Source organism: Vulpes lagopus, chromosome 1 (genome assembly GCF_018345385.1).
Source record: "Vulpes lagopus strain Blue_001 chromosome 1, ASM1834538v1, whole genome shotgun sequence".
In the NCBI taxonomy this organism is placed as follows: Eukaryota; Metazoa; Chordata; class Mammalia; order Carnivora; family Canidae; genus Vulpes; species Vulpes lagopus.
Window position 1 is genome coordinate 77,790,348 of NC_054824.1, and position 24,092 is coordinate 77,814,439.

The window sequence follows — 24,092 nt, forward strand, 5'->3', positions numbered from 1 at the left end:
TTGGAACCACCGTGCACAGGGAGTTAGAACGAGAGTTACCCTGGCAGGACTCCCACCTGCATGTGTCTGGTTCTGAAGCCTGCCCTTTCCATGACCTGGCGTGGCCTCTGTCTAATAAATAACATGGCACTGTCCACTCCCCGAGAGATCCTGGTCTCCCTTAGCAATAGCCCTTCCTGCTCGGAAGTCCTTCCACACATCTGGCCTGAGTGACCCATTCCCTCTCATTCAGACCTGGGTGAAATGTGGGGAAACAAAACTCTTTGTAGGCCAAAATCCCAAGACATGGCAACTTGGGCTGTCTTCCACAACCACGCTGGCTAGGGCACCTGGCCTCAGCTACCAGTGAGATCAAGGGCTGTGTGACCAGGGAGGATCGTGCATGTGTGTGGCAGGAGGCGACGCTCCAGTGGGCACATCCCTGATGTCATTCATCCCGGTGCCAGGCACTGCTTTGGGGGCTGGATTAAAAGCAGTGAACAAAACAGAAGTTCCTATTTTTGAGGACTTTAGATTCTAGTGGGAGGAGACAGTAATCCAGACGAACAGATGTATCATATGATCTCTAGCAGTATCAGGTGCTACAAAGGAAGCAAAGTAGGGGATGGGGTAGGGAATGTGACTGTTGGAGAGGGTGGTTGGGAGGCCTCTCTGAGGAAGTGACATTGGAACAGGTGCCTGAGGAAGCGAAGAGTCTGGGAGAAAGAGGGGAAGGGTGAGAATAAAGCTCTGAGCAGAGACCATGCCTGAAGCATTCCCAGAAGAAGGAAGGCCAGGGGGTGCTGAGCCATGAGCGGGGGGTGAAGTGGCGGGAAGTGAGGTGAGGAGGACCAGCAGCCAGATCTTCAAGGCGGTAGGCTGTGACAGGGAGACCAGATTGTGTTCCAGGTGTGGTGGGCCAACTCTGGACCTTGTGAAGGATCACTCAGGTGACCACAGGAACCAGACCCAGGATGGGTAACAGGGAGATCAAGGGTGGTTGCTGTGATGGCCCAGGCAAGAGTGGATGTTGGCTTAGACTCCATGGAAGAGGTGGGAAGCGATCAGATTCGTAATCTATTCTCATAGTAGAGCTGATAGGATTTGTCGATGAATTGGAAATGGAGAGAGAGAAAGGAAAGTCAGAGGTAACTTAGTTTTCAGGGAGGGAGCACAGATCAACAGTGCTACTACTGTCTGGATGGGCATATAGGGGGCAGGGGCAGTCAAGAATTTTGCACCTGTGAAGTTCAAGTTGCCCATTAGACATCCAGGCAGGCATTTCAGTGAACCTGGAGTTGAGTAAGGAGGTCCGAGCTGGAAGCTGGATATGGGGAGCCATCCACATAAGAGGCCACTGAATGTCCTGGGTTTGAATGAGGTCCCTAGGGTGGATGTGGATGGAGGCGGGAGGAGGAAAAGCAGGACAGGACAGAGGTCTGCAAAGGAGACGGAGAAGGAAGTGGGACAGGAAGAAATCCAGGAGAGAGGGGTGGCCCAGAGGCCAAATAGTGGCCATTTCATTGAAAAAGGAATGATGGGATCAGTGTGTCAGATGCTGCTGCCAAGTAGAATAAGATGAGTCTGATCATTGGCCAGTGGGTTTGGCAACTCAAGGTGATTCATCATTGTGACAAGGGGGTTTTGCAGGGTGATAGTAAAAAAAAAAAAAAAAAAAAAGCCTGCATTGAGTCGCGTAGGGGCTGAGGGCCTGCTGAAGTCCATGCAGCTAATAATGAGCTGGGTGGGAATTTAAACATGAGCCTTGGTGCCTAACTACCATGCTTCATTGCCATCATGACCACCGGGCCCCTCTGACGGAGACTGAGCTGATAGTGACGCCCCCTTCTTTGGTTGGCCTGGGCCCTGCCGTAGCAACAAGGCTACCTCCGCTTTCACATTTGTCCTTCCTGTCATCACAGGCAGCTAACACGCATTAGATGGAACTAAATAAAATTGCTGCTCCACTAGGCCCAAGACACTTGAATATTGGCGAAGGGTATGGTTCAACCTGAAACCAGCAGATGAAGTGCTTAGCATCATGCTGGGCAGGGAGTAAGGAACCCAGTAAATGCCCGCTGTTACTTCATATCTCGGTCCCTCTGTTGGTGTGAGTGTGATTCCTGTTTTCTGGGTGAAGGTCAGGCTCAAAGGAGTTCAGGGAGCTTGGCCAAGGACTCACAGGCCCCGAACAGCAAAGCCAGAAAGGAGCTGGTCTCCTCCTGGAACGCCCTGTCTTCTCGTTGTGCCAGCCCCTCTGGCCTGCCCCCTCACGGAGCTCCTGGAAGCTTGGACCCCCTCCTAGAAGTCTCCCAACACCTCGTTCCCCCGGCCTTAGGCTTATATATAAGGGAATCAACCTCTTGGAGAAGACAGAAGCAAAAATGCTGCCCTGAAGGGCTGGGTCCTGAGCTAGCCCAGGAGTGGAAGGGGTGAGGTGTTGCCCATATAAGGACACGTTTTCCACTCTATGCGGAGGCCCCCTACCTCTCCATCCTGCCATCTTCCTCCCCCATCTTTCTTTGGGGGCACAACCAGGCCAGCAATGGACTCCAGCCCTGGGGCCCAGATCTAGAAATTGAGTTCAGTTTCATCACAACCTGATTAAAATAGAAAATGCAAGCTGCTCTTAGACTTGTATTACTATTATTTTTATCCCCTGGGCATCGTGCAAGCGCAAAGCTGGTTCTGATTAAGCGCACAGTCCTTCCAGCCCACTCCTTGCTGCAGTTCTCATGGAAGGCTGGTGGCCTGTGGTGTGTGCACAGCCCCCACGGGGCGGGAGGCCTACAGAGGGAAGAAGAGGCCAGCGCCCCCACAACCCCCCCCCTACCCGGGGCACTCCAAGTCTGGGGTGTGCCTGGTTTGAAAGGGAGACTTGAGCCCCTTTCCTCGTGGTCAGATGGAAAGATAAAGTGCACAGAACTTTTAAAAACAAAGCTCAAAGCACATGGCGGGGTAGCACACTCACACGTCAGTGTGAGGCAGCGTCCAGAAGCTGAGGACAGATGTGGAGGCTGGCGGGGGCTGGTCAGCCAGGGCTCTTTGAAGGTGGAGCAATTTAAAGCAGATTTGGAGGGAGGCGAGGATATTTGGTGGACAGAGGGATGAGCTGATAGGTAAATGGTTATTTTTCTCTTCCCCGCCTCCCCCCCCCCCCCCACAGCACTACTGGATATATTCTCTCCCTTGGGCCTTTTCACACCGTGCAGTGGAGGGAATAAGCATCATTTCCTTTGTACAGATGTGGAAAATAGAGACCCAGAGCAGCTGAAATGATCTGCTCATGATCCCAAGGTTGCTGATGACAAAGCCAAAACTAGAACCCACCTCTCTGGGTCTCTACTCTCAGGATGCTTGGAAGCGAGGGCCCACACAACCCCGAGAGGAGAGAAGGGATCTCAGTCCCCATGTCCCTTTAGGAACCCAGGAGAACCAGCTCTCAGCCTTTGCTGGCTTATGCCTCGAGTGACACATCAGTTAAACAACAACAACTACCCTGATCCTTCTTTATCTCCCTCCTGTGATGTCCCAGAACTCGCCAGAAGAAAGACAGGCAGACAGCGTTCAAGCCGGAGAGCACAGAACTCTGTACACACTTGGCTCTCTCCTCCTCTTCCTTTAAAAAGGGGAAAACAAACACATGTTGGGGCAGGTTGCCTGTTGGGTCTTGAAAGAAGGAAAGAAGGGGGAGTCCTAATGAGGGAGCCATAGACTTACCCTATGTCCTGCTTTATGGCATCCTGACCCCCCCCCCAAACATCAAGGAAAGCACCAATCTGTGTTCCTGTCTCTTAGAATAGTCCCCCACCCCCCTCCCTGTGCCTCACCCCCACTCTAGACGCATGTGTACATACACACATATGCACAAATACACACAAATGCACATATGTACACACACAGTCTGAGGAGGGTGGGAGTAACCTACTCAAGTCATCTGTGGGGCATCTGGATATTGACACCCAGGCCCCTAACTAGACCGATTCAGCCAGGATCTGGGGAGTGCGATACCTGGGTACGGGCGCTGCGGATGGGCAGCCAATGTTGAGAACCACAGAGCTTGACAAATAGGTACTGAGGCTTTTTCTGCAGCTGAGAATGACCGTCAGGCCTGGGAAGAGTACCCCGTGCGAAGAAGTGAAATCATCCCCGCCCCTTGGGACTTTTTGCTCGCCCATCCATATCCACGTGGAGCGTGGGGTGGGGGCGGCCCACGGAGGAGACAGGACACAGGCAGTGTCAGCTATGGAAGGTGGGGACCCCTGACTCACCCTCTGGGTTTCCTTTTGTCCTTTTTTTTTTTTTAAGATTTTATTTATTTATTCATGAGAGACACAGAGAGAGGCAGAGGCAACAGCGGAGGGAGAAGCAGGCTCCATGCAGGAGCCCGATGTGGGACTCGATCCCGGAACCCCAGGATCATGACCTGAGCCAAAGGCAGACATTCAACTGCTTGAGCCACCCAGGTGCCCCCCCCATCTTTTGTCTTATAGAAGGTAGCAGAAGGGTGGGAGTGAGGAATGGAGGCAGGGGAGGGGGCCAGGTTATCAAGTGCTGCTTAGAAGGACTTCTTTGAGCTTTGTTCCCTGGACCGTTCCCTGTCATACACTGCTAGGGACGGTGTGACACTCCTTAAGGCCTACACCTAACCATTCCTGTCGTGACACATGTACAGCTTTTGGCTGACGTCCGCTGGGGATTGCCCCCACGGCCCGGGAGGTGAGCTGGACAATGCCTCACCAGACCTCTGTTCCTGGAGTATGCAGCTATGACGGAGGGTGGGCTGGCTTCAGGTTGGGAAGGAAGATTGAGTCCTTGCAGGGGGTGGGGTGCGGGGGTTCTATGGGCAGATCTACCATCTGGAGCAGAAAAGAGACCCAAAGGCCGTCTAGAAGGAGCAGTGCCTCCAGATGGGAGCATCAGGAGTCCATGTGCTGGGGAAGCGTGCATCCCCAGGCTCTAGTTCTGGGCAACCTCTCCAAGCCCAGGAGCCAGTCAGGCGGAGGGCATGTGTTAGCAGCTAGGCTTGCCCCATCTAGGAGGCAGGACAGCAAGACTGGCCCTTCCTCCCCAGCCAAGCCGCAGGAATGCGGCCTCAAGCTTCAGCTGGAAAGTCCCACCCGCTCCTTCCTCCCTCTGAGCTTCCTCTCTTCAGGAGCAGGAAAGGGAACGGCAGGAAGGGGCTCTGAGGGGGAGGCTCCCTCCCAGTTCATCCCTGAAGAGAGTTTCTTGTGGGGAAGATGCTGGAGCATAGTGATAGCAGTTGAACCAGCTGCTTCTTATCTGAGTTCCTGGGTGGTTTCCCCAAAACTTCCTGAAGTCCAGTGTCCTCGGGGCCTGGTTTAGGCCCAGCCTAGCCCCCCACCCCTCCTGGCATGATGTTAATCTGCCCCAACAAGGGAGAGTTTCCCTTGGCCTTGTCCACACTTGGCATTAACATGGAAGAGGGAACGTGGAGAAGAGGTCTGAGGAGCTGTGCACCCACCCATGTACTGCTTCAGGCCTGCCCAGAAGGCTCCGCAGGGTTTCATGGGGTCCACTTGGAGGAGGAATGCAAAGCTCCCATACGGGTTCAAGGGCCAGTCCAGATGGGGGCGGTTGGCATGCGGGCCGTCTGCTCAGAGGCCTGGACTCCTGTCAGTGGCCGCCTGCAGAGGGATGCCTGAGAAGTCAGGCCCCCTCCAGGCCGTGAGCCGAGGGCCTGGACCCTGCGCTCTCCTTCCGTATGAGAGCTTCTCTCTGCGGAGCGGGCTGTGGGAGACACTGAGCGGTTAGCCCCGGCGAAGGGTGAAGATGGGAGAGGGGTGGCAGAGGGCACCGCAGGGGGCACCGGCGTCCCCTCCAGCCCGGCCAGTGCTGGGATTGCTGGCAGCACGTGCGTGCCGCGGAGGGAAGGCGCGAGCCAGCTCCTGGGGCGACCTGTCCATCCGTCGTGCCTGGGCCACTGCGCGCTGCCCCCGATTTATAAGGCGCAGTGGAGTGGACGCTCCTTCTTCGGTTCTCCTGTGGAGGAACGTGCCCGGGGGCAGGCGCCGTCTGCTCAGCGGGCACTGAGCGCCCCCGGAGCGGAATGGGGAGCCAGGCAGGGCGGGGGGTGGCTATCACCTTGGTCGAGGTGGGGGTTTTCTTGAGATGCCTCCTCTGCTCGTTCCCTTGGGCAGCAACCAACTAACGCTTGTTGTCCCCTGTTCTGTTCTAGATGCTCCCACCAAGGAGAATGCCAAGGCCCCGGAGATGAAAGCCCGGAGGCCCAAGAGCTCTCTACCTCCCATGCTAGGAACAGAGAGTAAGTACTTGCTCAGCTTTTCTAGGCCACCCCAGGACTGAGGGCCAGCATCAGAGCCCCAGCTTCCTTGCCTGCACCCGGTGAGCCCCGTGAAGTCCTGGTGGCCGGGCCAGTGGCCATCTGGCGCTGCCCCGTCCTCCCAGCCTCTGCACAGCCTGAGGGGTCTGCGTTCACATCCACCCGCCACCTCACTCAGGCCCTCTGTACTTCTCACCAAGACTCCTCTTCTCGATTTCTCCCAGGTGAGTCTTTCCTGCTGGGTAGACCTTGCCATGCTGTGGCTCTGATCCTACCACTCCCGGTTGGGGTGCCCGGCGGTCCCCAGGCTCTAGAGCACCCCTGACCCCCAGTCCCATACAGGAGAGCCTCACACATGTTGCTGGCCTGGCATTCCTGCCACACTTGTGCACACACATTCTGACCCTGGCCTGGCCTTTCCTTTCCAAGTCTGCCCCCAATTCCTTATTCTTATGCTCAAGCCAGACGAGGCTCCTCAGGGTGCGCTGGAAGTCCCTGCGTCTTCCATCATGCCTCTGCTCAGGGAGCTCCTTTCTACATGAGACACCTCTTTCGTGGGACAGACTCCCACCGAAAAGCTACCTCATCCCCAAGTGTTTCCTTGCTCCAGCTGACAGTGACCCTTTCCTCCAGTGCCCTCCCAGAGCACTCAGCACCGCCCTGCTGCCACCGACCCAATGTCTGGCAGGGGGTCTGTGGCTCACCCCGCTGCCCCCTCCACCATACGTTCCCTGAGGCCTGCCACTGGGTCTTCCAGGGCACCGTGCCTTGCTCAGAGAAGGACCTTATAGACTCTCTTAGAATCAAGTTGCAGGGGCGCCTGGGTGGCTCAGTCAGTTAAATATCTGCCTTCAGCTCAGGTCCTGATCCTGGGGTCCTGGGATTGAGCCTCAAATTGGGCTCCCTGCTCAGCAGGAGAGTCTGCTTCTCCTTCTCCCTCCGCCACTCTCCCTGCCTGTGCTCGCTTGTGCGTATGCTCTTTCTCTCTCTGTCAAATAAATAAATAAAATCTAAAAAAAAAAAAAAAAAAAAAGAACCAAGTTGAGGTTGTGGTATAAATAGCAGCTCAGGGAATAAGCTTCTCCAGTAACTATATAGGACTGTCTCCCTCTTCCTGGGTCTCCCCTTCCTCTAGGGCCCACTGATCTATCAGGCACAGCACCCAGGGTCCACAGAAATATCTCAATATCTTATAGAGGTAGAAGAAAAGGTAAACTTTCAGGTCAAAGAAAAATGTTTTAATTCATACTATTAATATATTTATCTCTATACCAGTGCAATTGTAAAATATAATTTGCATGTGTGTACAATAGGGGTATATACATACCTAGGATTTTTTCTTCTTCTTTTTTTGTTTTTTAAAGATTTTATTTATTTATGCATGAGAGAGAGAGAGAGAGAGACAGAGAGGCAGAGACACAGGCAGAGGGAGAAGCAGGCTCCATGCAGGGAGCCCGACGTGGGACTTGATCCCGGGACTCCAGGATCACGCCCTGGGCTGAAGGCAGGCGCTAAACCTCTGAGCCACCCAGGCTCCCCTCTTCTTCTTTTTTTAAATGAGGAAGGAGTTCATGAAGGCAAAGGTGCTTAGAGACATAGAGCAGCCCTGGCTTCCCCTACTGATTAATCACTGGTCTAGTTTTGTTATGACTCTGCTTTGAAACCCCAATTTTAACAGAGGGTATAGAGTTGCTTGAACATTTCCCCCAATACTCTTATGTTTAAATAAAAAGACAAGTTCTTAATTACTCGTAGAAGAAAGTGATCGAGCTTGATTACTTCGATGGCCGAGTCTCTTTTTCTGTTAGAAAGCAGCATTTGGTGACTTAGTTTTATTATTCTCTTCTTTTCAAAGCTACATATTTACCTTCCTGATGATGAGCTTGGGTTCCTTGTGCATAGACCAGCCAGCTGTCAGGGGGATGATGCTCAGCCTTCAGTATGTTGGAACCTACCAAAGTGGAACCATCATGTCTAAGGAATATTTAACCAAAGTGGGGAGCTCAGGTTATCAGGAGTGGGTATTTAATAAATTGCTGGAAATGCACAAATAATTATAAGAAAAACCTAGTAAGAGTGAATTGACGGGTTTTTTATTATTATTATTATTGACGTTCGATTGCCCACATATAGTATAACACCCAGTGCTCATCCCATCAAGTGCCCTCATGGGTTGGTGGTTTTATTTTCTAAGAGGACCCATGCTCTATTAGTTATGAGAAAATGGGATCTCAGAAGAGCACCCAATGGTTGTGACTTAGGGGTCTGAGCCAGGCATTCACCTCTCCTGGGAGCAGAAGCGAGAGCGCATGGAGCTTGAGCTGGGGAGTCAAGCAGCATCCTGTCCTCAGCTCTGGCACCTCATTGCAGGCAGACTTCGGGGGAAGTGAGGTGGGTTCGAGGGGAGAGCTGTAAAGGAGAAAACAGGCTAGAGACAGTGAGCAGCCCTGGGAGCTGGGTCTTTGTGCTGGAGGAGAGAAGGCTACGGGGAAGGCCGATCAAGTTGTCCTTGTCCAGTTCTGGGGTGAGGGCTTGCAACCCCAGCTGCATCTTAGATTCACCTGGGGAGCTTTTGAAACCTCTGCGGCTGGGGCACCTCAGCTCAGTTAAATCCGAATCTCTGGGGGTGGGATCCAGGCTTTGGTATTGGTTCAAGCTCCTAGGCCAGTTCCAGCGTGTGGTCAGCCAGGCTGGAAGCACATGGAGGCGCTGTTGGGCTTGAGAAGCAGAGGGGGGTCTCCTGCACTGCCTGTTAAGTGTCGCACTGCCTTGGGGCCTGTGGGGCCCAGGTCCTCAGACTATCTCTGGCGCCAGCCCACAGTCTCCATTCTTTAGGAAGAGCCTGGAAACAGAGCTGGAAGCCAAGGTGCTCACCCCTAGAGAGGGAGTGGGGAGTGGGGCTCAGTTAGTGGTACTGCTTAGGGGGACGGGCAGGGCTGGTAGAAGGTGCTTGTCTCCCTTTCCTTAGTGAATAAACACATTTGTGACCAGATGAACTGCGGCAGACCCTGCCTGTCTGTGGAAGGCGAACTGTACTCTAGCCTTTGCCTCTCATCACCCCAACCCATCACCCCCTGGGCACTGAGAGGGTGGTTCTGGGGGCCCCTCCACCTGCTTACACACCTGTGCTAAGAAACCTGTGGTGTTCTCTGGGTCCCTCTAGCACCATGGAGCTTCCTTTCCCAAGGTCCCTAAGAAGGCAGATGCTCAGAGATAGGAAATGAGGGAGGTGTCTTTTAGATTTACACCTCCAAAGTCTTACTTTTTGGAATAATTTGTAGTATTTATTAATTACATAAGTTAAGGGGATCCCTGGGTGGCTCAGTGGTTTAGCGCATGACTTCGGCCCAGGGTGTGGTCCTGGGGCCCCGGGATCGAGTCCCACATTGGGCTCCCTGCTTGGAGCCTGCTTCTCCCTCTGCCTGTGTCTCTGCCCCCCCCCCCATGAATAAATAAATAAAATCTTTAAAAAATAAAAAAAGAAGAAGGAGAAATCCTACGTATGTATATACCCCAATTGTACACACATGCAAATTGTATTTTACAATTGCACTGGTATAGAGATAAATATATTATGAATTAAAACATTTTTCTTCGACCTGAAAGTTTACCTTTTCTTCTAACTCTAAAAAATTACATAAGTTAAATATCTACGCATTCTTCTTTAAACATGCTAAAAAGTATAGAAATATTCCAGATACCACCCGGAAGCCCTCTTGTCATCTACCTGCAGTTCCACTCACCTACTCAATTATATTCACAATTTTTTCAAGCATTTCCCTATACATATGTAAATGCATCACGCACTCTGGACACCTCTGCAACTTAGCATTTTCCCTTAGCATAGCCACCCCCAGTCCCAGGCATCTCTGATCCCATGAGAAAGCCCAGATTCTCTTGTCCCCGAGTGCTCTGGCTGTCTGTGTGTGTTCATTTTTTTCAAGGGCTGGGAAGTACCTAATCTAACTAGGAAATTCATCTCTCCTGCCAGTAACTGAGGGAAGGCCAAGTGGTTTTCTTGTCAAACAGATCATAGCCAGATCCCTCCCCACGGGACCTGCCCAACCCCCGCTGCGTTGTTCAGTCCTGTGTGCGAGCTGTTAGGTGTGAGAGGAGACGGCGCATGTCCACACGGTGGCCTGAGAGCCCCTGGGAGTTCTGCTGAGGACCGTGAGGGCGAAGGCCACGTCCATCTGCCAACCCAGGGGGCAGGATGGGAGGAAATGGACAGGAGTACAAGCTGACCTGCCGGACACCAGCTCACAAGTTCAGGAGTGAGGAGTGGGAGTTTGCGGTGATTTGGGACGCGGGGAGCTCTGGGCCAGGTTACGAAGGAGAGAGGAGTGTGGCATGGTCGGAGTGGAATGGTACCATTGCCGGAGCACTGGAGGGAGGCACTGCACGGAGGCCAGAAGGGACGTTGCGAGGCCCCCCGACTCAGGTGCTCACTGTGCACCTACCAAGCACCCGTGCAGCAGCCATCCTGTAAGGTGCTTGGTCTCTGGCACTTCAGGCAGGTCTCACTCAGCTGAGCTATGGGTAGTTGTTCTTATTTTACAGATGAGCAAAACTGAGCCTTAGAGAACTAAATTGTCCTGCCTAGGCTCTGACAGCTGGTAAGATCAGTGCTGTGGGCCCAACCCCGATCCACGTTCCTGCTGCAGCGCCCTGTGCCCTGCTGGTCTCAGAGGTGTGCTTTCTGCTGTCCACACACGCCTGGGCCGTGCTTCCCCCAGCCCACGAGGGGGCAGGGTCTGCTGCCATGGGATCCGAGGGAATGAGGAGGGCGGCCCCTGGCATGTTCGGCTGGATCCTCAGACCTGTCAGGGTGTTTGCCACAAGCCTCCCAAGAGGAATTTTTTTATGATTTTATTTTGATATAATTTCAAATTTTGGGAAAAGTTGCAAGAATCGTACAAGGAACTCTTGTATACACATTACTTAGAGCCACCAGTTATTTACGTTTTGCTCCATTGTCCTAGCATTCTCTATGGATGTATTCATATAAATATATTCACCATCCATCAGATATTCATACACTATGTATATATTCATATATGCTCACCATGCATCGTATAGATTAGATATATGTATGCCATTTATGGATAAATTAGAAACATCATGCCCTTGACCTCTAGGTAGGTCATTGTGCGTCTCCTAAGAACATAACTACAATACAGTGAATAAAATCAGGACATTTAATATTAAACCCATACTACGACTTAATGCACGCTCAGTTTTTGTCAATTATTTGGATACCCTTTAATGCTACTTTTCGCCCCCCTCCTGGAACACTCCATCCGCTCCTCTGGTGCAGAGTGGTTGCCCTCTACCTTTGGAGAAAGGACGAGAAAGAGGTGCACAGGCCCAGGGGAGAAGCATCCAGGACCCTGCCTAGCTGAGGAGGCACCAGGAAGTGTCAGCTTCCTTGTTGGACCTCCAGATGCCCATTCAGGGGGCAGTGCTCAGGCACAAGACATGGCCAGAAATGCCACTAGGCTAGAAAGCAAGGGACAAAAGTCTTGGTTCTGCCTCTGATTGACGATGCAGTCTTGGTCAAAGCTGTTGGTTTCTGGGCCTGTCAGATGAGAACTGTCACCAGCTGAGTCCAGGCCTTTTCCAGCTCTGACAACAGTCCAATCAATAAAAGGCTTTTTTTTTTTTTTTTGAGTGACACAGTTCAGGTGAGGTCAACTAACTCTCCTTCATATCATCCGATATGTGATGGGTTGAAGCTATCGCAAGTAGGGCTTGTGGCACACAGTAGTAGAAACATCCTGATGGGAAGAAAGCTTTGAGCAGAAGGTCCAGGTCTAGAGCATTCCAGCCGGAGGGGATCTGAATGGAATCTTGTGTGAGGGAAGCATCGATGGGGCTTCAGAGCTGGTTTTATAGAATACGGACGTGGCAATGCCAGGGTGGTAACAGACTCAGAGATCCCTCCTATCAGTCTGTAGAGCTGATGGTCCTTTAGATAAGAGATAAATGAGCGTAGGGCACTTTGATAACTGGAGGACAGGAATCAGGGCCTGTTCATTTCTGAAATGTCCATGCCTAGCCTGATACAGTAAGTATTTGGGATATAATAAGTATTTGTTTTTTTAAATAGATCCATGAGTTCCCATGCTTTAAGGGTCCTTGTCTCTACTGCACTTCTAGGATTTGGGGATGATGCAGACAGGGCATGCCTTTGTATTCCATGCCTGGCACTGGCCTGACATTGGTCACTTTGACTCCAGTGGCCATGATGGACCATCCCAGATGGTGCTTTTAGATATCTTAGCCTTGGCCTCCCGTGTGTGTCGCTCTCCAATATGAAAAGTCATGTCAACTGGAAAGCATCTTAGGATGTCAAAAACTGTGTCCAGTTTTCCTTCAAGATGCCCCCAGGATCCAATTTTTCTTCTAAATAGTCTCTTGAAGCCATGGGGAATGTTAAACCATGATAGGATTCAAGGAGCTGGAAGGAAATGCTGAGATCGGCATGTTGAGATTTGGTATAAGATTTGCGTGACACTGGAAGATGTGGGATCCTGGAAGAAAAGCTGGGGTGTTTCTATTAAATGCCTTTGAAAGCTGGCACCAGCTCCCACTCTCAACCAAAGTATTGGTCCATGAGGAAGGCTAGTGCCTGATTTCACCGTCCACCCTGCCATGCATGTGACCCTGTGACTTCCACCACTGGGCTGCTTCCAGCTCCTACCGCACTCTCCCACTGTCTCCCATGATCCCATTAAGTGGGAGGTTGGGTCCTCCGTGGGGAGGACACTGACACTGCTATCCTGGCCGTGCCGGGCTGCCTCTTTCACAACCATCCTGGCGTTCCGTGTCCTAGGGGCTTGGGGATGAGTATTTGCAGTAACAAGAAGAGCAATGTTCCTCTGGAATCTTCTGGTGCGACTGCCTTTGCTGTGAGGGGCTGTGTTTAGGGAATTTGCCCAGAGATGTTAATTCTGGGAAAATGACCAATAATCCTTCATAGGTCTGTCTATAAGGACATACTGGGAGGGGCCTGGTGTGTGCCAGCGGCGGGGAAGTGTTGGGGGTTGTCAGGTCACCCAGAGCCCCGAGCTCCCCTGAGTGCAGGGCAGTGGGATTCGGCCTTCCACCCTCGGGTTCCCACCAGCCGCCCCCCAAACCCCCCACCCGACACAGTGCGTGAGTGCTCCCTCCACACTTCACCCAGCCTGAGTCACCTTCAGGAGCCTTTGGTAGAAAGTTAATGCTGATTTTGGGAATTGTGAAGGGTTTGATGTCTATTTTTAGTTAACTACCTAAAAAGGGAAATGTCCCCAGAGAAGCAGATATCCAGGGACGTCCCTGTACCCAAGGCTGTTCTTGCTACCTCCCTAAGTCTCCTTTGCTTTCCATTGTCTCAGACCCTTTTGATGCAGAAAGACCCACCTTCAAGGTTCTGTAAATATCTCCCAAGGGTCTGCTCAGGTCTTCTGTTCTGCTGATTCATGGGAGAGGCACTCCTGTGCCTTCAAACTGAGCAGTCTGGAAACTTCTGTGGGCCCTGACCTCCTCCCCCACACCGGGGCAGAAGGGGGGCCCACCAGGCAGGGAGTCTTTTAGGGCAGAAGCAATCTGTGGGTTGCTGGGACAGTCGGGAGGCTGGCTTCCCCAGGCCTGCCCCCACCCCCACCCCCGGTTTCCCAGCAGGCTTCCAAGTTCAGGCTTTGATTCATGAGATTTCCACTGGGCTGCTTCACTTCTTCCAGCCTCAGTCCCCTCTTTAGAGTAGAAGGCTCAGCATCCAACAGCTTTGATCTAGTTGGTGGCAGAGCAAGGAGGTAGCTCCTTTTAAAGGAAAGTTGCACAGGGACTCGAGATCCAGGGCTTTCTCTCCCAGCGTCAGGATCCCAGGACTCGGGTGGTTTGTTCTCAGGAGCTCCCAGGGTAACAAAGATCCTCAGGGGCTCCATGCATTCCCTTAATAGATTTCCAAGCTTGTGCCAGGTACTGTGCTAGGCACTAGGAGTACAGAAGATGAACAAACTGGGCCCCGTGCTGTCCCCAGGAAGCTGGCTGTGGTGTGTGCATTGACAGCCATGGGTTTTTGCAACTGGGATGCCTCTGATGAGCACTGAGATAAACCGCCTAGAGGGGCCATGGAGCGCAGCCTGGCAGTAGTGATGCATGAGGTGAGGCCTGCTGGAAGAAAGTACCAGAGTCTGCAAAGAGCTGAAGGCAAGAGGGCTGGTACTACAGAAATGGAAAGGCATTCAGTGTGGGGTAGAGCAGCCCCTGCCAGAGCACAAGGCAGGGCCCAGCAGCACGGGCATGCCCCGGACAGCCAGGAACTGCATTTCTAGCGAACTTCCCGGGTGCTTGTAATACACACTCAGTTTGGAAAACCACTGACATTGAGCATCAAGGGCCTGGGTGACCTTGTTCCCTGAGAGGGGAGAGTAAGAAAGAAGATGAGATGACAGCTGGGATGGATCTCGAAAGACCTCATAAGATGAGCTGGACTCGATCCTCAGGGGCAGCGGCTGGCCATTGGAGAGATTTAAGCAGTGGACTGATGGCCTCAGAATGATGGCTGTGTTAGCCTGGGGACAGGGGACCAAAGGCCGAAGAGGTAGTATAGTTGGGACTAGAATAGTGACGGTGGGGATGCGGAAGGTGGCAGACCAAGGAGGTATTTAGTGGGTGGAATTGACCGATGTCAGTGACAGGAGATTGTAGAGAGGGGGCCTTGAGAGGGGCGAGCAGCAGGTTTGGGGGAAAGATCCTGATTTTGCTTTTGGACATACTGGGCTTGCAGTGCATGCCAGGGGAGGGGATAGTCAAGTAGTAGGACATATACGTTGTCTGAGGAGAGAAGTCTGGGCTCCAGGTAAAATGAGGCCAGCAGAGAGGAATAAAAAGAGGAACTCCGAGAGCTGCAGTGAGCAAAGGACCCCAAAGGCATCAGAGTTTGGGGAGGAGTGCTGTGCCAGGAGGAGCTGCTGCTCTGGGCTGACTGTCTGGGAATGGGGACTGAGCTGCTCATCAGAGGGGCAGACCGAGTGGCAAGCAGAAGGAGGGTATTAGCTGCTAGCTTGACCGTGTGGCCAATAGCTGCCACGGGATTTGCAAAGATAGTTGGATTTTATTTTCCTTTCAGGACGTTCCTCTCTGACGATGGTGCAAAAGTGTAAGGTGTTAGAGAAAGGAATGAGACACAGGGCTGACATTAATCATAAGATAGGGAGACAGGTGACTCCAGAGGATAAGAAACTAGTTAGTAACCTAGGGAATGCTGACGGTTTGAGCATCTGGATCAGCAAGAGGATTAGCTCTACTGAGGACTTGCACTGGGAGAAGGAGCTCCGGGAGCAGCAGCGCAAGTGATACTGTGTAGGCACAGAGCTCAGCTGACCCACTGGGGCATATGAATAGGTGAAGGAATGGACAGAGAAGTCCTCTGGGGACCCGACTGGGGTCGGGGAGCTGACATTAGAGCCTGCGCTCTGTACTATATACCTTCTTTACAATGTCGCTTAGTGCTTTACAACAAATTTTACTTCTCCTCTTCACATTTGGCGAATGAGGGATCGAGAGCTCTGAAAGGCTAAGGGACATGCTTGATGTCACACAGCTCAGGAAGCAACAGGGCAGTACCTAAACCCAAGCCCAGCTCCAGAGCCTCTGCCCACTGCATTTCTGCAAGGGGTCAGAGAAGAGTTTCGAGGGCCTGGATTTGGGGATGGAGCAGAGAGTGAGCTGAAGTAGAGGCAACAGGAAGAAAGCAGCCACGCACAGGGCATTGGGAGGTTTAGGTCCTATTTCTACCTTAGCCATATCTGGTTTTTATGAGCCTGACCAATTCACCTAGGACTCTATCTCCTTTTTCATAACATGGAAACAATGCAAGGTGCCCTGCTGGTATTTGGTTGGGGAAAGAACCCAATGGGAGAAAGGACAATGAGGTTGTGGGTTAGACCCTATGCACTAAATCCAGCTCTCTGTGTGAAACCCAGTTTAAGAATCAAGGGTTTCTGCTTTCCAAGCCATTAAGTGTGTTCTTCTAAGCCCCGAACTCAGTTCATGGATTTCAGCAGATGCTGGTATAAAATATGGATGGCATAGGATATAGAACTTCCTTAACATTTAAAATTGCCTTTACTAATAGGAACCGAACCAGCTTCAAATGCTCACCAATTCAAACGGTGGAAGATGCAAATGTATAGAACAAGCATAAAACCTTGGCCTTCGATCCGTTTAACTGTGACATGGGAAGATAGGAGACCAATAGGGGCTCTACTTCTAGCCACGTAGTTTACTGGAAAGAGTAGAGAGCAGAGTGGGACCCTACGAGTGGGATCCTCTTAGTGGGTGTTGGCCTGCCGTTCCAGGGCCTATCGAGCTCCTTCCCAGCCTCCGGAGCCCATCCGCAGCTGTGCTGTCTGCTACGGGGCCGCAACAGAGTGCCACAGACCGGGGGGCTTACACAACAGAAGTGCATTGTCTCACCGTCCCGGGGGCTGAAGTCCAAGTTCAGCAGTGCTGGCAGATTTGGCTTCTGAGGCCTCTCTCGTTGGCTTGCAGATGGGCACTTTCTCACTGTGTCCTCACGCGGCCTTTCCTCCGTGCGCGCACCCCTGGTGTCTCTGTACGTCCAAGTTTTCTCTTCTGTAGAGGATACTGGTCAGTTGGAAGCCCCATGGCTTCACCATAATTTCATTACCTCTTTAAAGCCCTTATCTCCAAATATGGTCATATTCTGAGGTACTGGGAGGCTAAAGTTTCAACATATAAATTTTAGGGGGCTGCAGCTCAGCCCAAAGCAGCTCCTGGGAACAGATGGCTTTCGCTCTCCCTGGGAGGTCAGATCCTGGGTCTGGTAGGAGCCCTTCATCTTCCCTGGAGGGCCTCTCTCTTGCAGTTGTGCCGCTCTCTTCCCAGCAGCCCTAGATGAAGGAGGACAGGGGCTTCGGGGTTCAGCCTGTCATGGCTGTTCCATAGCCCATCTGGTCCCCACTTCCAAGGGGTTTGGCCTCCCCATGCTATTCCACCTTGGGGCTCTCCCTCTCTACTGAGCCCCAGCCTTCTGCTTTCATTTTATTTTTTTAAAGATTTTATTTATTCATGAGAGACACAGGCAGAGGGAGAAGCAGGCTCTGCACAGGGGATCCCAGGACCCCGAGATCACGCCCTGAGCCGAAGGCAGATGCTCAACCCCTGAGCCACCCAGGTGTCCCAGCCTTCTGCTTTCAAACCTGTATTCCTCTCTCACCTGGGAAGAGGCCTTGCTTGACATTTCTTCTTCTGTCACCCTGTTTCTCCTTGTCCCTTCAACTCCGGAATTCTGGTCAGATTAGTTGACTCCCTACCTGTTTCCTGTAGAATCTCCTCTGGAGTGACTTCTGACCCCACTGTCTCATGGAACCTGCCCTCTCAAACCTTACCCAGTGCTGGCCATCCCTGAAGCCCCCTTCCCAGTGCCCATTCTCCACCCCCCGCTCTGCCCTTGCTTGCAGGGACAGTCCCCCTTCCATCCGTCGAGGTTCACAGCCCTCTCATTCATCCCAGTCCCTCCCCTTGGGCATTGCCTGGGATCAGACCCCGGCCCCTTCCCATCTTTCACGACATTCTTTGCCCCAAAGAACTGACGCATTCTCACAGTTTCCATTATGATGGCGTGTTTGATTCTGGAGTCTTTCATTTCCAGTCTCCACCAACCTCTCTCTAGAATCCTGATCCCGGGCTCCTAGCCTCCAATTGGATTAAATTCTTTCATCTACCACATTCACTTGGACCAAGCCGAATGCCTCTCTTCCACTCCCAAATTTTGTACTCTGCCTCTACAATTTTCTTCATTTATCCAAGCCAGAAGTCTCTAAGGAATCTTTGTACCTCCTTCTTGTTCAGCCCCTACAGTATTTTAACTTTTCTTCTATCTCTTTTATTAGTTCTTTTCTTTGCTGCTGCCTTTGCCAAGGCTGGACCTTGATCACTTCCTTCCCTAATCAGATAGCTTTGTCCCCTAGGACATGTGGAGACCTCCAAGGGTCCTCAAGCTCAGCTAGACTGCTGTTTGTGTGAGGACTCCCTGTTCACTCAGGACAAAGACCTAACTCTCAAACTTGGGATTCTAGACCAGCACTGTGAGGACAGCGATGTTCCGTGTCCTTGCAGTATGGTAGCCTCCAACCACATGTGGCTCTTGAGCCCTTCAAACCTGATTACCATGACCGAGGAACTGAATTTTACATTAATTTAAACTATTACGCTGCCTTCACACCACTGTTCTCTGATCCCAGCCTGCACTCTGGACAGCCTTCCACCAGACATCACCCTGAGCCTCAACTCCGGGCCACTCTGTTCCAGAACCATGGGGCCCTTCTCCTGTCTCTAGCTCAGATGTTCTCAATCTGTCCCATGTCCCACCATCAAGCGCTTCCTAGCCATCCGCACATCCCACAGTGCACTTTCTTTTGTTTGAACAACTGCATTGTGTTAGCTGGATACAACTTTTTTTTTTTTTTTTAATACTTGGCTCTACACCCAGAGTGGGGCTTGAACTAACTACGTAGAGATCAAGAGTCACATGCTTTACAAATTGAGTGAGTTAGGAGCCCCCTGGATAAAACCTTTTAAAAAAAACTTTCTTTTAAACTTTTTAAATTTATTTATCGAGAGAGAGAGAATGAGAGAGGACACAAAGCAGGGTAAGGGGCAGAGGGAGAAGCAGACCACCCTCTTGAGCAGGGGATGGGACTCTGGACTCGATCCCAGGACCCCGGGATCATGACCCGAGCTGAAGGCAGACGCTTTACCCACTGAGCCACCAAGGTGCCCCATAACTTTTATTTTATTTTTTTTTTTAATTTTTTTTTTCCATAACTTTTATTTTGAAATAATTTCAGAATTAAAGTTGCAAAAAATAGTACAAATAATTCCTGTATATCCTTCACTCGAGTTCCTTAAATTTCAGCATTTTGCCATGTTTGCTTTATCATGTATTTTTTCTCCCTCACTTTTCCCCTTTCTCCTTCCCATACCTCTCCACACACACATATGCACATACCTACACATCCATACATATAATTTTTATGAGTGGTTTGAGAATAAGTTGTACACGTGGTATTCTGGACACCCAAATACTTCAGTGTATATTTCCTAAAAACAAGAACAGTCTCTTACTAAAACTACAGTTTCGTGATCAAGACGTGAAATTAGCATTGGTACAATACTATCATATAATTTATTGACCATATGCAAATTTTGCCAATTGTCCCATTGATGTCCTTTATGACAAAAGGGGGAAAAAGTGCCTTTCCTGTGGACCACATGCCTTGATGTTTAAGTCCTTGAAGACAAGTTCTGATTTCTTATCATTTATTTGGTTTTCCTCTCAGTACCCAGGTGAATAGTATGTACTGCCTGGCATCTGCCTGGCACACAGCAGGTCCTCAGTAAACTTCTGTGAGATGGACAGATGGATCAATAATGGTGACAAGGCAGGGTGAATTTGGTGGAAGCAGGCCTCACCCTGGGCTTCATCACGTAACTGTCAACAGCTCCGTGATCTCAGAGATACCTTCCTTACACAGTCCTTGTGCAGTTCTTAGGTGGGCAGCCCCACTCTCCCTGCTTTACAGATGCACAACTGATAATCCACAAAGTTAGATAACCTGCCTGTGGGCACACAGGCCATGTCCAAGCCATGACATAGTGCTCCTTCTCCGTAATCTGCAGAGGTGAAGATTTGTGGATGAATAATTGCTAACGTTCCCTCCACTCATTCATTCAATAAGTAGTTACCAAGTGCCTCCTATGTCCAGGCACAAGGCACACTGAGTACACAGCAGTGAACAAAAAAGAAAAAGTCCCTGCTCTCAAAAACCTTATACTTCAGAGATAGGAAAAGGGCAGACAGTAAATAAACAAGTAAATGTATAGTTTATTATATGGTGCTAAGTGCCATGGTAGGGGGATAATAAAGTGGGGTAAGGGAGATAAGAAGTGCTGGCCGCAGGGGTTTGCTATTTGTTATAGAGTCGTTAGGGAAGATCTCATTGATTAAGTGACTCCATTTTTTTTTGTATTAAGGTATAATTTATATATAGTAAAAATGACCCTTTCTAGTACGTAGTTTAGTCATATAACTATTGCCATAATCAAGATATGGTTCTCCCACCTTAAAACATATCTTTGTGTCCCTTAGCAGTCAACCCCTGTCCCATTCCCCACTAATCTCTTCTCTGTCCCTATAATTTGTTTCTAGAACAAAGCTTATACATAGGATTATACAGTTTGCAGCCTTTTGAGTCTGGCTTCTCTTAGAGAAAGATGAGTCATTGAGACTCATCTGTGTTCTGTGTATCAGTAGTTTGTTGCCTTTTATTTATAAGTAGTATTTCATTGTATAAATATACCACAGTTCATCCATTCTCCAGTTCTGGAACAATTGGATAAATTCTAGCTGTTGGCAGTCACAAGGCCACCATAAACATTCACATACAGATATTTGTGTGTACACAGATTCTCATTCCACCTGGATAAATAGGTTTTGATTAAAGACCTCCAAGAAAGATGAAAACAAGCCATGAAGATAGCTGAGGATACTTTTGCATATTCATCATATTGCTGTTTAGCAGAATGAATAGGTTTGTGCTGTGAAATTAGTCTGTTTGAGTAATTTTTCTTATTTGAGTTATTTGGAGAAAGTTATTTGGAGAAGGAATGGAGTGGGAATAGAAGAGAGCCTTTGGTGGGTTCATTCATTTGTTCATTCATTCATTGATCCATTTAGCAAACACTTAAAAAAATGAAAGCCACTAGTCCACAGTCTGTGACCCGAAGGAAGCCTGAGACCCTTGGATCCACACCAAAGGCTAATTTTAGACGGTTTATCTGACGTAATTTCCTTTCTGAGTTTCCTGAAGTTTGGGTGAGGGAATAGTGAGTGAGTGTGGAGTTATCATCATTGAAAGGGACAATGGAAACTCAAGCATTTTTGAGTTTTTATCTCAATGGAGGCTCCAGAGATCCCTCCAGAGATCCCCTGAGAACTGATATTCAGTCATGAGGTGGTCTCTGTAGGAGTGCAAGATCTGAAAAACACGCACAAAGTGAGGGCTCTGTCTAAGGCAGGGGCAGCGGCCAAGGCTCCTAGGATTCAGGAGCTTTGTGAAAAGCCAGAATTGATAGAAAATAATCTGTGACTGTCTTTGTTTCAGGTGATGCAACTGTGAAAAAGAAACCTGCCCCCAAGACACCTCCAAAAGCAGGTAATTGGTCACCAGCAGCAAATGGGGGCAAGAGGCATCTGCCACGGGGGGTTTTCCTATGCCCTGCTAGACTGAGCCCTGGCATAAGGTCCCAGGAGACCACCGCTGTGCCCCTCCCTGATTCCAGCTCTGCATTATTCAGGCCAAACTTTCCCCAAGAGCCTCTGCACTGCCTGGTCTCCTACCCTCTCTCACTTGACCTGTCCTTTCTCCTGCTTCCCCGGTAGTGTCCCTAGCTGACGTCATATGGCATCATAGAGTACTAGTGACTTTCCCACCCCTACTGTGAAACTGCCCAACACTCGCCCTCTACGCTGCCATTTAAAGAGACGATCCACTTTATGCCGTCCTAATGCTCCACTTTGTATGTCCTCGTCATATAGAGCCTTGTCTCTTTCCCAGTGAAAGACATTTGAGGACATGAGCCACATGGAACCTGTCAGCCAGGGTAACCTGATGGTTTGAACGCAAGGTGCTGCTTAATTAATAAAGGAATTAGGAGGTAGATTCAAAAATTTAGGGTAAGATCCAAATTCCAGAGCAACTGACACATGCCACGTAAATCGTGTGGGCCACTTGCAAAGAACCAAAATAAAATAATGAACAAACCTAGCAGGCCCATCGGTTTGGACATTCTATAGGAGTGGCCGCTGTCCTCAGTGTTACCCCGAAAGCTCTAGAAGGTGAGAAGTGCAGACCAGTGTGGACAGCGGCACTGAGTGACATCAGTCTGTCTGAGGCTCCCTCCTCATTGCTCACTTTGTCACTTGTCCTCTCCCAGCCATGCCCCCTCAGATCATCCAGTTTCCTGAGGACCAAAAGGTGCGCGCAGGAGAGTCTGTGGAGCTGTTTGCTAAGGTGGCAGGCACCCAGCCCATCACCTGTACGTGGATGAAGTTCCGAAAGCAGGTCAGTGATGGAGGGAGTGACCCGAGAACAACCCTCTCAGGCCCTGGGCCAAAAGGGATAAGAAACGCTGTCCCGTCACGGTGGCAACATCACTCCCGATCAGCAGGGCCTTAGAAATGGGAGGGTCCTGTCCCCACCCGCCAGGTCAGAGTTCTTAATAACCTTTTCTTCTGAATCTACTGTGAATACCTGCTTTACAGACAATCTGTGTGACCAAACAAAGTGTGAAAGAAAAAACAGAAACCACCCAGGGCCCCCACCTGATTTTGATATTTTAGTCTAGAATGCTCCTCAGAGTCAGGAAAATTGAACCAGTGACTGGAAGGACCTCTCAGGCCCTGCGAGCGTTCTGTGCCAGCCCGCCAAACCCTCTCTGTGGTAACAACTTCAACTTACCACGTGCTCAAGGGATAAAAGTGAATCCGAGTATTTGGATGGATCAATTGTACATTAAACAGAACGCTGGCTTGCTGGCCCAGGAACGTACCATTTATAATCATGGCTCTATGAAAAAAATGTTTGATTTTCTGAATGACCCACTTAAAGGGACATGGGGAGCCCATATTGGTACACGTGGCCATATATGTGATCGCCGAAGGCCCCAAACAGCAGCTGGCGCTGAATCAGGAACTTTACGGGGGATGTGAGGATTTCTTCTGAGTTCTCCGGTGCTCTCTTTCCAAACCATCCAAATTGTCTTAAGGCCCAGAGGTGGGAGGCCAGTACCAGGGAGGGACGGAGGGTTGGTCTCAAAAGATGAAGCTGAGAATCCTGCCTTATCATCCTAAGGTTGCTTGCTCTGTGCGCTGTCTGGACTGGTGTCATCTGAAGTAAGATGCAATGTCTCCCTTTTCAGAGACATTTGACCAAGTCCCCGTTGGGGACAAAAGTACTTTGTCGAGAGTTACGAGTTGCGTTCCTTCCAGATTAACCAGGACGAGGAAGAGGAGGAAGATGAGGATTAAAACTCATTTACCTCAAATATTTTGTATGAGTTCTTGAATAAAACTTGGAACCCCCCCCCCACAAAAAAAAAAAGAACTTTGTCTAGTGACGGATATATTCCGTATCCATGATCCAATATGGAATATGGTAGGCACCACCATATGTGGTTATCGAGTGCTTGAAGTGTGACTAGTGCAACTGAGGAACAGAATTCCAAATTGTTATTAGTTAAAAATCATTATAAAAATAAATAAATAAATAAAAATCATTATAACGGCTTTGTTATAGACACCATAAAATTCAGACACCATAAAACTTGCCCTTTTAAAGTGTTGTACAATTCGGTGGTTTTTCGTATATTCACCAGCTGTGCAACCATAACAATGATCTAATTCTGGAACGTTTCCATCACCCCACAAAGAAGCCCTGAGCCATCAGCAGCCACTGCTCCCTTTCCCCCAAACCCTGGCATCCACTAACTTGCCTTCTCTCTCTGTGGATTTGCCTATTCGGGGCATTTCATATAAATGGAATCATACGGTATGTATTCTTTTGTGTCTGGCTTGTTTTTCTTAACATAGTGTTTTCAAGGCTCATCCCATTGTAGCATAAATCAGTACTGCATTCCTTTTTATGGCTGAGTAATATTCTATTGTCTGGGTATGCCACGGTTTTTTTTTATTTTTATTTTATTTTACTTTTTAAGATTTTATTTATTTACTCATGAG

At 50.1% G+C, this 24,092-nt stretch overlaps 1 protein-coding gene across 4 annotated transcripts in view; it reads left to right on the forward strand.

Moving 5' to 3' along the window:
* MYLK (myosin light chain kinase) overlaps window positions 1-24,092 on the forward strand; it is a 180,693-nt gene that overhangs the window by 109,704 nt on the left and 46,897 nt on the right. For all 4 annotated transcript variants that reach the window (XM_041772555.1, XM_041772565.1, XM_041772573.1 and 1 more), the window contains 3 exons: window positions 6,179-6,265; window positions 21,460-21,510; window positions 22,292-22,419. In XM_041772555.1, coding sequence (XP_041628489.1) covers window positions 6,179-6,265; window positions 21,460-21,510; window positions 22,292-22,419 — 266 coding nt within the window. The remainder of the gene's footprint in view (window positions 1-6,178; window positions 6,266-21,459; window positions 21,511-22,291; window positions 22,420-24,092) is intronic.